The sequence below is a fragment of the Volvox carteri genome, assembly GCF_000143455.1.
Source record: "Volvox carteri f. nagariensis unplaced genomic scaffold VOLCAscaffold_8, whole genome shotgun sequence".
NCBI classification, from domain to species: Eukaryota; Viridiplantae; Chlorophyta; class Chlorophyceae; order Chlamydomonadales; family Volvocaceae; genus Volvox; species Volvox carteri.
Window position 1 is genome coordinate 749,426 of NW_003307551.1, and position 13,525 is coordinate 762,950.

General features: G+C 53.2%; 3 protein-coding genes across 3 annotated transcripts in view; 2 read left to right on the forward strand and 1 right to left on the reverse strand.

Annotated features, from left to right (window-relative positions):
- VOLCADRAFT_88201 (uncharacterized protein) overlaps positions 1-942 on the reverse strand; it is a gene marked incomplete at both ends in the record, with an annotated part of 6,325 nt that extends 5,383 nt beyond the window's left edge. Inside the window, one exon of the mRNA XM_002947969.1 lies at positions 897-942. Within this exon, the coding sequence (XP_002948015.1) occupies positions 897-941 (45 nt within the window). The remainder of the gene's footprint in view (positions 1-896) is intronic.
- Positions 943-1,314: 372 nt separating this feature from the next.
- Positions 1,315-6,263, forward strand: VOLCADRAFT_103638 (uncharacterized protein). Its single transcript, XM_002947820.1, has 5 exons — positions 1,315-1,755; positions 1,880-2,094; positions 4,184-4,390; positions 5,373-5,511; positions 5,825-6,263. Exons 1-5 carry the CDS (start codon positions 1,401-1,403, stop codon positions 5,950-5,952), a joined length of 1,044 nt encoding a protein of 347 aa, XP_002947866.1. The 5' UTR covers positions 1,315-1,400; the 3' UTR covers positions 5,953-6,263.
- Positions 6,264-6,589: 326 nt separating this feature from the next.
- VOLCADRAFT_79860 (plastidic phosphate translocator) lies at positions 6,590-8,258 on the forward strand (the record flags this gene model as incomplete). Its single annotated transcript, XM_002947821.1, has 2 exons — positions 6,590-7,055; positions 7,525-8,258. The coding sequence occupies exons 1-2, from the start codon at positions 6,713-6,715 to the stop codon at positions 8,256-8,258; spliced, it is 1,077 nt and encodes a 358-aa protein (XP_002947867.1). The 5' UTR covers positions 6,590-6,712.
- Positions 8,259-13,525: the final 5,267 nt, after the last annotated feature.

The window sequence follows — 13,525 nt, forward strand, 5'->3', positions numbered from 1 at the left end:
GTGCGCTGTGCGCGTCAGGCGCAGACATCCCGAGGGGGTCCGTGTCCGTTGTTGACGCTGCCGGGGGGAAGAGGGCGAGTGTGCCTCAAGATGCTAAGGGCCTTCGCGTGTCTTGTCTGCGCACGTATGTATGTATGTATGTATGCATGTAGCTTGCGCTGAGATGGGGTTTTGAGGCGGGGAGTTGCTAGCACAGTTTCCCCACCAAACCCCCCGGGGAGGGGTTTGGTGCCTCGGGAAGGGTGCCCAGCAAGGCTGGCACAGGATTTGTTGTCCAGCTTCGGGTAGCCATGCCGAAGATTTGATTTGATTGAGATGCTGTGTTCGTCCTGCTTCTGCTTCGTCCTGCGTCATGCATGGTGGATGTCTGCAGGATCCCGCAATCCCCAAAACGCCCCGCGCAAAAGAGCGTCGGCGTCGGCGACCCCCAAGGGAGGAACCCTCCTAAGTGCGCAAGGAAGAGTTTGTCGACTTGATATCGTTCGGTCGCTACCATATGGACGTTGGCGTGTAAAGCGAGAGGAGTTTCGGAATCGGTACTTTGATACTGGGCCGGCTCTCAGTCCTTGCACGACCCCGGTGCACAACCAAGCCGTCCCGAAGCCGTAACAACAAGGTAAAAGACACGGCGGCCTGGAAATCATCACGGTTTTAATGAGCTGGTTGTGCAGAGTGCGGGAGTTGTGGGCTTACAGGTGGTAAGAATCCTCAAAGATGTCCAGCAGCCGCTGTTGGAGCTCTGGCTTATTCCCGGATTTTCGCATGCCGAGCCGTTCCAGGCATTCGATGAGGTCAGGCTTGCGTAGAGCACTGACACGGCGCTGCCAGGGGTCGTCAGATGGTCAGTACAGCCCAAAGCTCCGCAGGCCGTCCGCGGAAAGCTGCCAGCGACTCACCCGAAGTTGGTTCAAATTTAATTCATTCGCGGCCATCAAGTGCCAGCTGAATGGGCAAGAAGACACGATGGGTGTGCAGCGTGTACCAGTATGACCGCTCTGTGTCGGCTTATCACCAAACAAATGTTATCAAGCATAGGGTGGATATGTCCCCTCACAGAAAGTTAAGCCATTAAAAGCGAGAAGTTGGTAAATATAAACATCAGTTCGGTACCCGCACTCCGCTCCTGTCCAGACACAGATGGCTGTAATAATAACTATTTCATATGGTACTCAGCACCTAAGGGAGGGACAAAGACTAGCATGGACCTAGCGCACGCTGCACATTGCAACCAGGGTTGGGCGGCATGCAGTACACAACGCTGAACGCCAGAAAAGGAAAAGGACGATGGACATTATTTTGCACTGATCGCTACAGCGACGTGAATTATAGGTCGCTTTGCGCTCTCGTCTGCCGCCACTATTTTTACGAGGCACCGTTAGTGAGCATTGCGAGACAGTGCAATGGTCGTCACCGCCTCTCTGGGCGGGCTTCAGGGCACATGCCCCCTTGCCAACGGATCCACCAGACGGCGAGTGCCTGGGTTGCGTGTGCGCGCACAGCTTTGGACTCCACAGCACTCTAGCCAGCAGCCCAAGGGCTGGGACCGCCCATGGATCCAAGCAAACTCTCAGCCCATTGTGGCACCAAGGACTGCGGAGATGCAGGGTGACCCTTTTGGCCTTCTTCTGCGGCAGCGCATAGTGTTCCTGGGCGGCGAGGTGGAGGACTTCGGCGCTGACGCTCTTATTAGCCAACTTCTGCTATTAGACTCACAAGATCCAACAAAGGACATCAAGATGTTCATCAACTCGCCGGGTACGTGCAACCTCAAGTCGCGGAACGCCGTCTGCACATCCGGGCGCCGGCTTGCTTGCGCTTAAGCCTTAAAACCCGCACATTGCACACGCCTACTGGTTCTAATAAACACCTGGGGACGCAGGTGGATCCGTAACGGCGGGCATGGGCATCTACGACGCGATGATGCTCTGCCGCGCGGACGTGCACACCTACTGCTTTGGCCTCGCCGCATCCATGGGCGCCTTTCTACTGGGTGCCGGAAAGCGCGGCAAGCGCCATAGCATGCCGAACTCGCGCATCATGATTCACCAGCCCCTGGGGGGTGCCAGCGGCCAGGCCGTGGACATTGAAATCCAGGTGGGTTTGAATCTCTTTACCGTCACCGCGCATCCCAAAGAAATCCACATGCAATCACAGCGAGATTTAGCTACGGGCAGAACAAGGGGGCTGAATCCTACTATTTGCGGCGACGGAAACGTGTTATATCCCCTTGTCCCAAGTGCACCCCTGCTGCCACGAATTGCCTCGTCAAGGATGTGCGGATGTGGTCTGTGGGTTATGCCCCTGAATTCTGCAGTGCACGTAGCGCCATAGCACAGGGCCAGAGGGCTGCTGCACTGTGATTGTGCGGAACGCGTAACCAGTTGGGACCTCCCCCCCAGTTCTCATCCTCTCCTGCATTCTTTTTACCTCACGATGAAATCCGCTATCGGGGCCCCCGGCACGAGGCCTTAAAACAGTATTGCGTATTGTGGCCGCACTTTTTCTGTTCCCCGCGAATTCCACGTCTTCTCATGCTTCATGAAAGTAGGATGGCAACCGACTGTGGCGGGTTACGCGGGTGATTGCGGTCCGGTTGGGTGGCATTGCTGGCGGTTTGGTGGCATCAGCTGTCACATAGCCGTAGCCCACTATCGCGAGAATGATAATCCGCTGAAGAAGCGTTGCGAGCAGCCCATAGCTCCTCCTGAAATGTGAGCTCGCGCTGTTTATTTATGCACGTATTCATACACGCACACTTAGGTATCAGGATTATGGGATTAGCGGGACGAGCGCGTTGGCCTCGACACGGAAGAGGGTCCCGATATCCCGCAGTAGCAGGCAACGGCTGCAGCGGACTGCCGCCTGCAGGAGTGCCCCCCCGGCTGCCCACGCAACGGCCTACTGACATACGCAGTGGTCAAAACGTTACACCGCGTAGTGGCTTAGAGCCTGGCTAAGCGCGTGGGATGGCGGCAGAATATGCGGGGAGAGAGTGTGTGTATATTGTGGGGGGAGGGTCTCCTGCTCGGGGGCCCCTGGGGTGTGTGTGTGCGTGTGGGGGGGGAGAGATGGAGAGGGGTACACGGCTCATGAACGGCTACTTGCCTCTTGCCCTCGTCGGGTGCCCTGTGAAGCCAGAATGGAATGTGATTCGTTCGTTCGTACAAACGCACGGCAGCGCCACACCCGTGGAAACGATTCCGCCTTTGTTTTTAACCCGGGCGATGTTTCGGGGGCAGACATTGCAGAGTTGTCGTTGCAGACTTACGGTGTCTGTAGTTGGGGTTCAGGAGATTGCAACACAACCTCTAGTACCTACCCTTTCTGCTGGCCCAGTCGCCGATTCCCCCACACGTGTTTGTGCGTCTGTGTGCATATAACGTTGTGCTCCCGGTAGTTGCGCTACGGCCTGTCTTGCCCAGGCAGGAAGAGACCACTGAACTCGTCCTGCTGGCAGAGGCCTTTGCAAAGTGGGCTCGACATTGGTTCTGTAGAAAGAGCCTCTGGTCGTTGACTGTTCGTTTTTACGTAACTTTTGTCTTTATCCTTTTTCGCTTGTGTGCGGAGTGGTTGCAATTTCGTTGCAATCCGCTGTCTCGAGCCATGTCACCATGTCAGTCAAAAGATGGCCGGGGGTCACTCACTTGCAGAGCGCCCTAATTCCACGACCTCCTCGCAGCCGCGTGGGTCTCCTTGTTGAGCGTCTCACCATGCATCGGCCCTGACCTGATGGCCCTGTCCCTACTGGGACTTCACTCGCCTGGTTTCTCGAGCCTCGTGTTTTAGCCCCGAGTCAAAGGATGGTCACCAGAGACGGAAATTCCGCTACCCGGCTCCGCTCGGGTCCGTTACACACACCTCTGGGCTGCCCATCACCTCCCTCCTGGAAGCGCAGTGATTGTGGTGCTGGTGGTGGTTCCCAGCGGCCTTCCCAGCATCGCTTATCCCATGTTTTGCTCTGACACCGATTGCACCCAGCCCCGTGGCAGACCTGATCTGTGGCCAACGCTTTTCTCGCTTCGGCGTTTCGTCCTTCACAAACCAAGCAGAAAAAATAATCAAGTCAAAGCTGTCTTAAGCTCTGTTTGCATAAAGGCAAAGGTCCAAACTGTTGGACATCCCTGCATCAAGCACCCACGTCGTTTTCCTTTCTGTTGGTTTTGCCTTTCCTGGTCGCTCACAGGCTAAGGAAATCATGTACCACAAGGCCAACCTAAACCGCATCATGGCTGATTACACCGGGCAGCCACTGGCCAAGATTGAGGAAGACACGGATCGCGACCGGTACATGTCCCCGCTGGAGGCCAAGGAGTACGGCATCATTGACCACATCGTTGGCGGCGAGGAGGCCGTGTTCAACGTCAAGGGGAGCCTAAAAAAGTTCCCCAAGGTGAGGCAGGCGAAGGTGTAGGAGGACAGGAGAGGAGAGGGTTAAGGAATGGCCGGGTGCGTTTCTGTTGCCGGTAAAAGCATCCTTACTGTTTCTGGGGGACCGGGCTATATTTCACTTCTTGATACCTATCATTATCTACTTCATATTGTACACAACGCTATACCTGTAAAAGGGTGCTGCTGTGTGCCAGTGGCGATGTTGGGGACCCAGCACACTGGGTAAGTTTGCTGGTGGGCGTTGCTAGTTGTCAGGGGTCTTGGATGGCAGGCAAGCAGCCTTAAGGGAAAATCCTTGCTTGGATTTTGGGACAGGGACGGTGGGCCGGAACGAGGCGCACCTCTTCACATGCGTGTATAGCCTTATGAGTGGCACGCGATGCGAGCGAGCGGAGGTTGCAACAGTGTTTTGGGTGGGGCCATTTCAATCCCAGCGATGGGAATCGCTGGTGGACGCCATAGCCCCGATGCTAGGATTGGCACTTGATCCGATCTGGGTCGACGTGCATCTCACCAGGGATGGCATGTTTTAGGACTGCGGGTTTCATTTCTCAATGTTTGCTGTCTGCTTGCTACATCGGGGCCAGATTTTTGGCTGACCTTGTTATCACCGCTTGGCAGGTATTTATACTATATATATAACTGTAATATTCATAAATTGCATTATTTAACTTAAATATTGCGGCTGTAGCTGTTGTCCGCTTTTCTAGGCCTTGTCCCTGATGTGCGGGGCCTTGGACACTTGGTGCGCGGTGGTAAGGTGTATTAGTCCCCCGGAAGGGTCCCAAATTATGTTGAGTTTTGCCCATTACAAAAGAGCACCAGAATCTTGAGATCCCGAAGTTATCGGTCATACCTTGCCTTCTAGCAGGCAGCGTTATTACTCAGCCCCATGGTAGGGTGCGTTCATCATTCGCTTGTTACCTTCCCTAATTTTGTCTCGTTTCCGTCCTGCATCTGACGCGCATTTTTGGGGCATTCAGGGCAAGGAAGAGTTTGTGACGGACAGCGAAGATTTGATTCAGCGCAACATCATGGACGGTGATGCTTTCCTGACGGAGACGCCGTCTTGGCGGTTCAAGAAGCCTGAGACGGAGCCTTACATGCCGAGCCAGTCACCAGGTGGGTCGGTGGCTTTGCACATCCTGCTAAAGCAAAAAATGTGAGATGGCGGCATTATACTTTGTTGGGATAGTATGAATGACTTGCGCGAGGAGTCCTGAGGATACTGCATCGTATACATGCGGGTTTGAGGCGCTGGGTTTGTGGGCTATGTTCGGGTTGGCTGTCGGTGTAAGAATCGGGCGTTGTGTTATGTGCGCAAGGTCTTTACGCAACACTTACCTGAACGGAATTGACAGCGACCGACATGCAACGCCTATATTAGCCGTGTATCCGCACGGTTCCTGTGCCCTCATGAATCAAAATTATGCAGGCTCGCCATGGTTCCGGGTGAAGAAGGTTCCCAAGGAGGAGTACAAGGAGATGCTTGAGCGACGGGAGCAGCAGGCTTTGCCTGACGGAAAGAAGTCCGTGAAGGAACGGATTGATGATGCATGGTAGTTGGGTAGGGTGACTAAGGCATGGCGACGTTGGTCGGTGGTTGGTGGCCAGGTGGCGAATAGTCGAGGGTCTTGGCCTTGTGCAGGCTATCGTATAGGCCATCGCCGTTCTCCTTCGATGGTGTGTTGCGCTGTTCAAGCGCTTTCGTTAAATGAAGGGTAACTCAAACGTTCGATCAGGCGCCTCGATCAGGGAGGCGACGAGCTCGCCATGGTGTGCCTCGATGGTGTAACTTTCGGTGGCCTCCAGTCGCTTTAACGAATTTTGCAACCGCTATGCACTCTATTGCCTTTGTAACTTCGGCCGTTGCTACTTTGTGCCTCTCTGTTGTTCCTTCCCTTCTGCCGAAGGAAGTTGTACACAGTTGCAACATGTCAGTCCAAAGGTCGTTAATGACGCTATCCTCCTTAAGACCCAGAGAACAACCTTTTAGAGAACAACCTTAGATTAGTAGCCGGCAGCAAGTAATTATTCCACCTGAACCAGGCGAGCGCGATGGTCGATGCATGCAGCGCGCGAAATGAAAATTTCATGCAGTCGATTTGCCGTACATCCCCGAGGCCAAGTTCAGGCCGAATGTCCGACATCCACACTATAAATCACCATGAAATTCAACTTCAGTACGATGCCCTCTGGATGCGGGCGGATAGGCCAAATACGGTCAGTATCAATATTTCCCTGGGCGTATTTTCGCACAAAAGCCTTATTGTTCCCGATTTCAAGCGAGGTTGCTATCATCAATTCCGGTGCAAAGGGCACCATGTCGGGCGGTGCCGTGATAACTAGCCAACCTGCCTCATTTTTGGTGACCAGTTTGGCAATTCTCTCATGGTATTGCTCAAACATCGGCGTGCTAATCCTCAACAAGTATCTTCTCTCCAGCACGGGATTCCATTACCCCGTTTTCCTGACACTATGTCATATGCTAGCATCTTTATCGATCGGGCTGCTGGCGTCAGTTTCTCAAGTTTTACCTCTGAAACCAATCAAGTCTAGACAGCAAGCCTACAAGATAGTGATCCTTTCAGCTGTCTTCTGCACTACGGTAGTCCTGGGCAACGTCAGTTTAAAGTTCATCCCAGTTTCGTTCAACCAGGCTATTGGTAAGTTCAAAAAATTTCGGGGTTCGCCCCATGATGCAATACACGAGCCATGGGATGTGGAGGGGACCTGTCTGATGGTTTAATTATTCACGGAGGGTGACAGGGGGCTCTGGCAGCAAGTTCAAAGTGGTGTCCTTGGCCCGCAGCTGGCTTTGCACATCTGTTTTAGTGCATCTTAGCTTTTGCTGTTCCTGAGCCAAAAGGAAAACTCTTCTCCACTTGGGTCAGATGCCTGAATGCCTTCCTGCGCGCGCGATCTGTAGACCTGAAGCACGGACAGCCTAAGGGCTCCTCCGTCAGAGTCAACAAGGGGTATGGGCACGCGACCAAATGCGATTGGGGCTGGAGACCTGCTCCTTTGCTTGGCTCGGCCACTGGATGAAGCCTGGCACAGAGGCCATATCCGTACAAAAATGGCAAAAAATGTTTGCCGGGCTTCTGCTTCCCGCTGCTGTCCTCCTTCACGCAGGTGCCACGACGCCCTTCTTCACAGCCATCCTGGCCTATCTGATGCAAGGCCAAAAGGAGGCAGCCCTTACATATTATTCCCTCATCCCCATTATGGGTGGCGTGATTGTTGCCAGCGGTGGCGAGCCTCTCTTCAGCGTCATCGGCTTCACCTGCTGCCTCATAGCCACATCGCTTCGAGCGCTGAAGTCCGTGCTGCAGTCCCTCCTCATGACCGACCCAAGCGAGAAGCTCGACCCCATGAGCCTGCTGGTGTACATGTCAGGCGTCTCCGTCGCCATTCTCCTTCCGCTCACAGCGGTCCTTGAACAAGCTAGCTGGCAAGCGGCTATGGACCTTGTTGCGAAATCAAGTGGTTTCTTGTATTGGCTACTTGGCAACAGCAGCCTAGCATATTTCGTCAACTTGACCAATTTTCTCGTGACCAAGTACACAAGCCCGCTGACGCTACAGGTGCTTGGTAACGCCAAGGGAGTGGTGGCAGCGGCTGTGTCGGTGGCGGTGTTTAGGAATGTGGTAACGGGGCAAGGGGCGCTAGGCTACGCCATCACTGTTGCAGGTGTGTTCATGTACTCGGAGTCGAAGCGGCGTGCGAAGATGGCAGCCGCGGCAGCTGCGCGCAACGAGGGTGGGGCATTAAAGGCAGGAATTCAAGAACGGGAGCCCCTGCTGTCCGGGGCAAGCGCAGCGTCAGAAAAGCCAGACTTGTATTTTCGTGGCACAGAGCGCGTGTAATCGGCATGCAGAGGTGCGTATTGCTAGGTTTTTGGGTAAACGGCATGGCGGGCGGTGCCGATTAACGGCGGTGCGGAAAGGTCTGCATCCTCATAAGGGTTTTGGTCTGCCGCTGGGAAGGAAACTTTTTGTGCCGGCTTGGCCGGCACAGCTTGGCTGGCATAGCCGCCGCATGCTCGGGCGCTAGGCTTTGGCGGACATCGGCTTGGTCCGCCGCATTCCGTAATAACGGGCATCACCGGTGCTGGATGACCTGTATATCCTGTCCTGACGCGGGGCTTCTCGCATCTGCACATGAATTATTTGTTACCACGATATGCATGGCTGTTTCAGCTGGCTTACCATCCGTGACCGAAGCTGCTGAAGCCGATAGCTGACTGGTTACTGGAGCGGAGCGAGTGAAATTGTTTTTGGTGTTAGTTTGGGGAGTTCTATTGCACGGGCATGTCTGAAGTTTCATGAGTGTAACCTGTGCTGTGCTGCTTGGCGGCGGCCGGCAGATGTTCATTTTATGGTACGTCATTTGAAAACACCAACTCGGCCATGGTCTTGCTGAGCGTTTGTGGTCATGCCAAGGTTTCGCCAACGTTTGGCACCTGTTTTGCTGGCCATCTGTAGGACAGCGCATGTTCATTAGTATAGCATACAGAGATAGCGTACAGAGAAAAACCGCGTAGACAGATCTGGACTGACATGTGACGCCATGCGAGCAGCGTTGGTGCCAGCAGCATGTGCAGCAGTGCTGTTATGCTGGACGTCCATGCGCCAGGCATGCTACTGATAATGCACTCCCGTACATCTCAGTGTCCCAGAACCGCGGAGTACAGCTACTTTGTCGGGTTTCGCTTGGATGGTTGCAACCATGTGCGCTGACTATGTGTGCTGATGGTCGTGGTGTGGGTGACGCAGTCAAGAGTCGTGGTGCGCGACGGAGGTGAATATTCGAAATCTCTTTGGATCTTGCTCTGGAGTCGGTGTTTTGGCTCGAGTTATGCTGGTCGATGCAATAGTAGTGTTGCCGTTAAACCACCGTAGACTTGTATAGCTTTTTAAGTCTACTCGATCGATCCCGTCTGCCATTCTGATCTCATTTTCAGGAACATACACGGGTACATTACGTAGCAACGCGGCACAGCCTGCAGCGAGCGGTTCAGCAGTTATAATGTGCACGCGAAACAGCTGGGTTTAAATCCGTAAGGAATTCATCCTTGAGAGAGGGAAAAGTTGATGATGTTCGCTGCCGGGTTTTCGTCTTCCATTCCTTCAGTATTCCCTATGCCGGCGAAGTTGCAGCCCCAATTATACCATCTGAAGGCCACTGGACCAGTTGCTGCCATGGCAATGAATGAAGATACATCATGCAAATTGACATCTTAAACTAGAACTCTGCCATGCGCCTTTTGAACACGCTTGTCGACGGTTGTCGATATTCGACCATGTTTTTTCGCACCGTCGAAATGCATGTATCCAGAGCAACGAACCAAAACAGATCACAGTGAGGGCCCCTTTGATGCTATCCTGAGCCCATTATACGTAAGCGCTTCAAAATTACAAATGCGAACCAGGGGTCGGCAAACGCCGCTGGTACAGCGGGTCCTTCCGTTGTACCCGTTGCAGAAATTCAACTCTATCCTTCATCGCTGGTACGGCAGCCGCATGGAAGGGTGCAGAAATTCCCCCCAAAAGGCAGGTTTGCGCAGTTTTGAAGCTATGAACTTCATCATTAGGGTACCAAACCTTCCATTTTACAAGGAGGTAAATGCTAGCTTTGATTGACGACCTTTCCTCGGCTTTTACCAAAAAAATTTCCATACAGTTATTCGACCCTGGCACCAGTACCCGTGACAGTTATTCAGGGTTTGCGGACCTCTGATGCGAACGGTACACTCAACTGTAGTCTCGGGATAGTCACTGAGACGAATACAATAATTAAAATAAGACAAGTTCTTACAATTAGGACCTAAGCTATAGATGTTACAAGCTTCAGCGAGCTCGTACGGCTCAAACGAACCCGGAGGCTCATGAACCGCTTTGACAGCGCCGTCGATAGGAAAAAAAGAGAAAAAGTAAACAGAACAGTTTTACGCAAGAAGAAAACGAATGTTTATGAGAAAGGAAAGCGTCAACTTGACTCTAAAAACACAATTGCCTGGTATCGCAGAGAAAGTCAGGTAGCTAGGTGCTCGTGCCGTGAGCGAAACATCTCAAAAATTGCCTTCGCAAGGCCGCGCTGATCATCCACTTGCATGATAGCACGGATATCCGCATTGACGGGCACATCGAGGTCCCAGAGCTTCTGTCGCGCAGACACAATCGCCGGGCATTCTACCAAAAAATGTTTCTCATCCTCAATAACTCCATTGCTACGACACGCAGCGCACACGCGATGCTCCCAAGCCCTGTTGCTGTCACTGTTAACCGCCAAGTCGGAGACACACAAACGAAAACGGAGTAGGGCACGCTGATGCGCCGGGGGGATATAACCCGCGTACGGCTTCGGCAGCCCCATCCAGTGCTTATGACGGCACATCTTCACGCCGGGCTTCCTACCGTCCGTAGCGAAAACTCTAGGGTTCACAGCCAGCCTGTCATTCGCCCAGTCGTTGTTGACACGTGCCCTAAGGGTGTCCATCAGCGCTTCGACATCAAGCTTGCAGGCCGAGTAACGTCTAACCCTCACATCGATGCTTCCCAAGACTGCTTCCTCATTCCTCACCTCATGCTCTAAATGGTTAAGGATACGAATGACTTTGGATCCCCAACCACCAGACTGCAAATTCGTTTCCAACGCCAAACGAATTTCCTGACGAAAGGCGCTGTGATATACGCTACTAGTGTCCTCCACCAAGCTATTCAGAAGCGAAACACGGATTCAGCCCAGTGCAGCTGTAGCGGCATCTGCCCTAGCTCCAGAAACAAAAGCTGGAGGGCTGGTACGGAAGTCCCTACCAGTTGTTTCATAAAAGAGATTTGCAGCTTGACCATTCGGTCTCGTATGGCCACATCGAAATAGCATGACCGCGGTGCCTCGTTAGCCTAAGCTAGCTCTGCCCACGCACTACGGGTTAGCCGTACGACGTCTTTTGTGGCGTACGCTATGCGTTGCCAGAAAGAGCGCGAGATACGTTCGCGCGGATAACATATTATATTCATACATTTGTAGTAAATTTGCCCCGTCTTAACAATCGGCGTATGTTATTGCATTTCGTCCTTAGGTTGACCGTAGACCTTCCAGCTCTCATCGATGATGCACCCGCCGAAATCGACCAGGCGCTTACGGAGCTGGAGGCCAAGAAGAAAACATGGGCTAACCTTGCATTATCACAAAAAATCGCCCTCCTTGACGTAAGCCAATTTGCCCAGCCCCAACACTACAACTTCTATAACACTCGCCGACCTTTGGCCCCGCACCCGAGCCTCTGGGTCCCCTTTCCGCTGGCGTCTCCTGGCCCACGTGATCCCTCAGGCGGTTCGTGTACGACTGCATGACAAGATGAACGAGTTAGCCCGCCTCGGGGCCGAGGTCAAAGCCAGCACCGACGAGGTAAAATGTCAATGCTCTCGAGACCGCGCGCAACACGGTCCTCTCCGCGCAACACGGTCCTCTCCCCTCTGTCCCTTCAACCCCACCCCCATCGGTTCACTGATTCACTGCTTCCGGATGGATGTGGCGGCAGAGGATATAGGCTGCAGGGGATAGAGGCGGCGGGGGAGAAGGTGGCCGGGGATAGTGGCGGCAGGGGAGGAGCGGCAGGGGATAGCAAGTAAAAGAAAGCCAGAAACATGTTCCCGAAAAAAGTGAGAGTCATTGTTCAAGTAAGAAGATCAGAAGCACGTCAGTTTCCTTGGATGCATTCCCGAAGAAAGGGAGAGCAAGTAAAAGAAAGGCAAAAAGATGTCTTCTTGCTCTCCTTTTTGTCTGAGGGCTACAGCACAGTCTGCCTTCCATAAAGGCGGCAGGGGAGGAGGCGGCAGGGGACGAGGCGGCAGAGGATAGAGGCGGCAGGGGATAGAGGCGGCAGGGGTACGTAAGCCTGGACTGTACGTCTCAGCAGCCCTACGGGTATCCTGGGGGGCTCAATGCCACGGAGTGTGGGCCTCCACACAGCGAAACCCCCACACCTCTTTCTTCGGGTGATTGAGCCGCAGGCTCCCTTACATATCCATTGTGGCCCGATCACTGGGGTTTAAGTGCAAGTAGTTTTAGTTACTAATTTCGGAAACAGATGTATATAGTCTAGTTCACCACAGGTAAGGGGCTTTAGCTCAGTGGTAGAGCGCGCGCTTCGCATGCGTGAGGTCACCGGATCGATCCCGGTAAGCTCCAAATCCTACATTGACTATTGTTATTATGCTTCCTCTATTGAGGGTTTACCGGAAGTTAAGTGAGCAAAGTATACAGAAAATTACTCTTGCTGAACATTCAGCTTATGTGTCCTGACGGGAGCAAAAAGAAGCAAGCAATGCACACTCTTGTCTTGTGTGTATAAACACACATATTTATACACACATATATATGATGTGTGAAACAGGGGGGTATATCTTCACCCGTGGCAGCTACCCTGCGAAACCCTGCCTTCCCCGGTATTTCGGGGCACCCTCATCCATTCAACCTAGTCAACTTCTCAGTGGGTCGCTCAGGTTCCGCACCCACCACCACCATCCAACGGAAACTGCCGGGTCAACAGCGGCCCAACTCCATTCCTGTTCGGCTCGCAGGTTAACTTTATCCCAGGTCACCACCGTCCATCAACTAGGGGCAAAACCGCTGCCCCCTGGGGACATGGTACTTGCCTCTTCGTGCTCTGTTTGCCTCCAGAGCCCAGCAACATAAACGAAATTGCATTTAGCTTACGATGTGCTAAACGAGGAATGAAAACCTTCGCATGTGTTGGCCACATGACGGCTGCGGCTCCCGAAAAGGGCAGCCCCATCCAGTGCTTATACTTCGCCATTTGCACTCCCGGTTGCTTCCCATCTGATGAACATTTTTTAAAATTAAATAATATCGAAAACAAAAAATATTATTATACTATTTTTTTATTTAATCATGAAATTTTTAATACAAAACATCATCCCGGGGTCGCTTCCTTCAAGAACGCCTACTGGTCAGTTCTGCTTCTTGTACACTCTTTCCTTGGCCGCAGCTTCACTCGTTGTTCGTGGTTCGTCTGTTCCCCCTCCTCCCTCCCCCTCCCCCTTCCCCCCCCTCCTCCCTCCCGCTCCCCCTTCCCCCCCCTCCTCCCTCCCCCTCCCCCTTCCCCCCC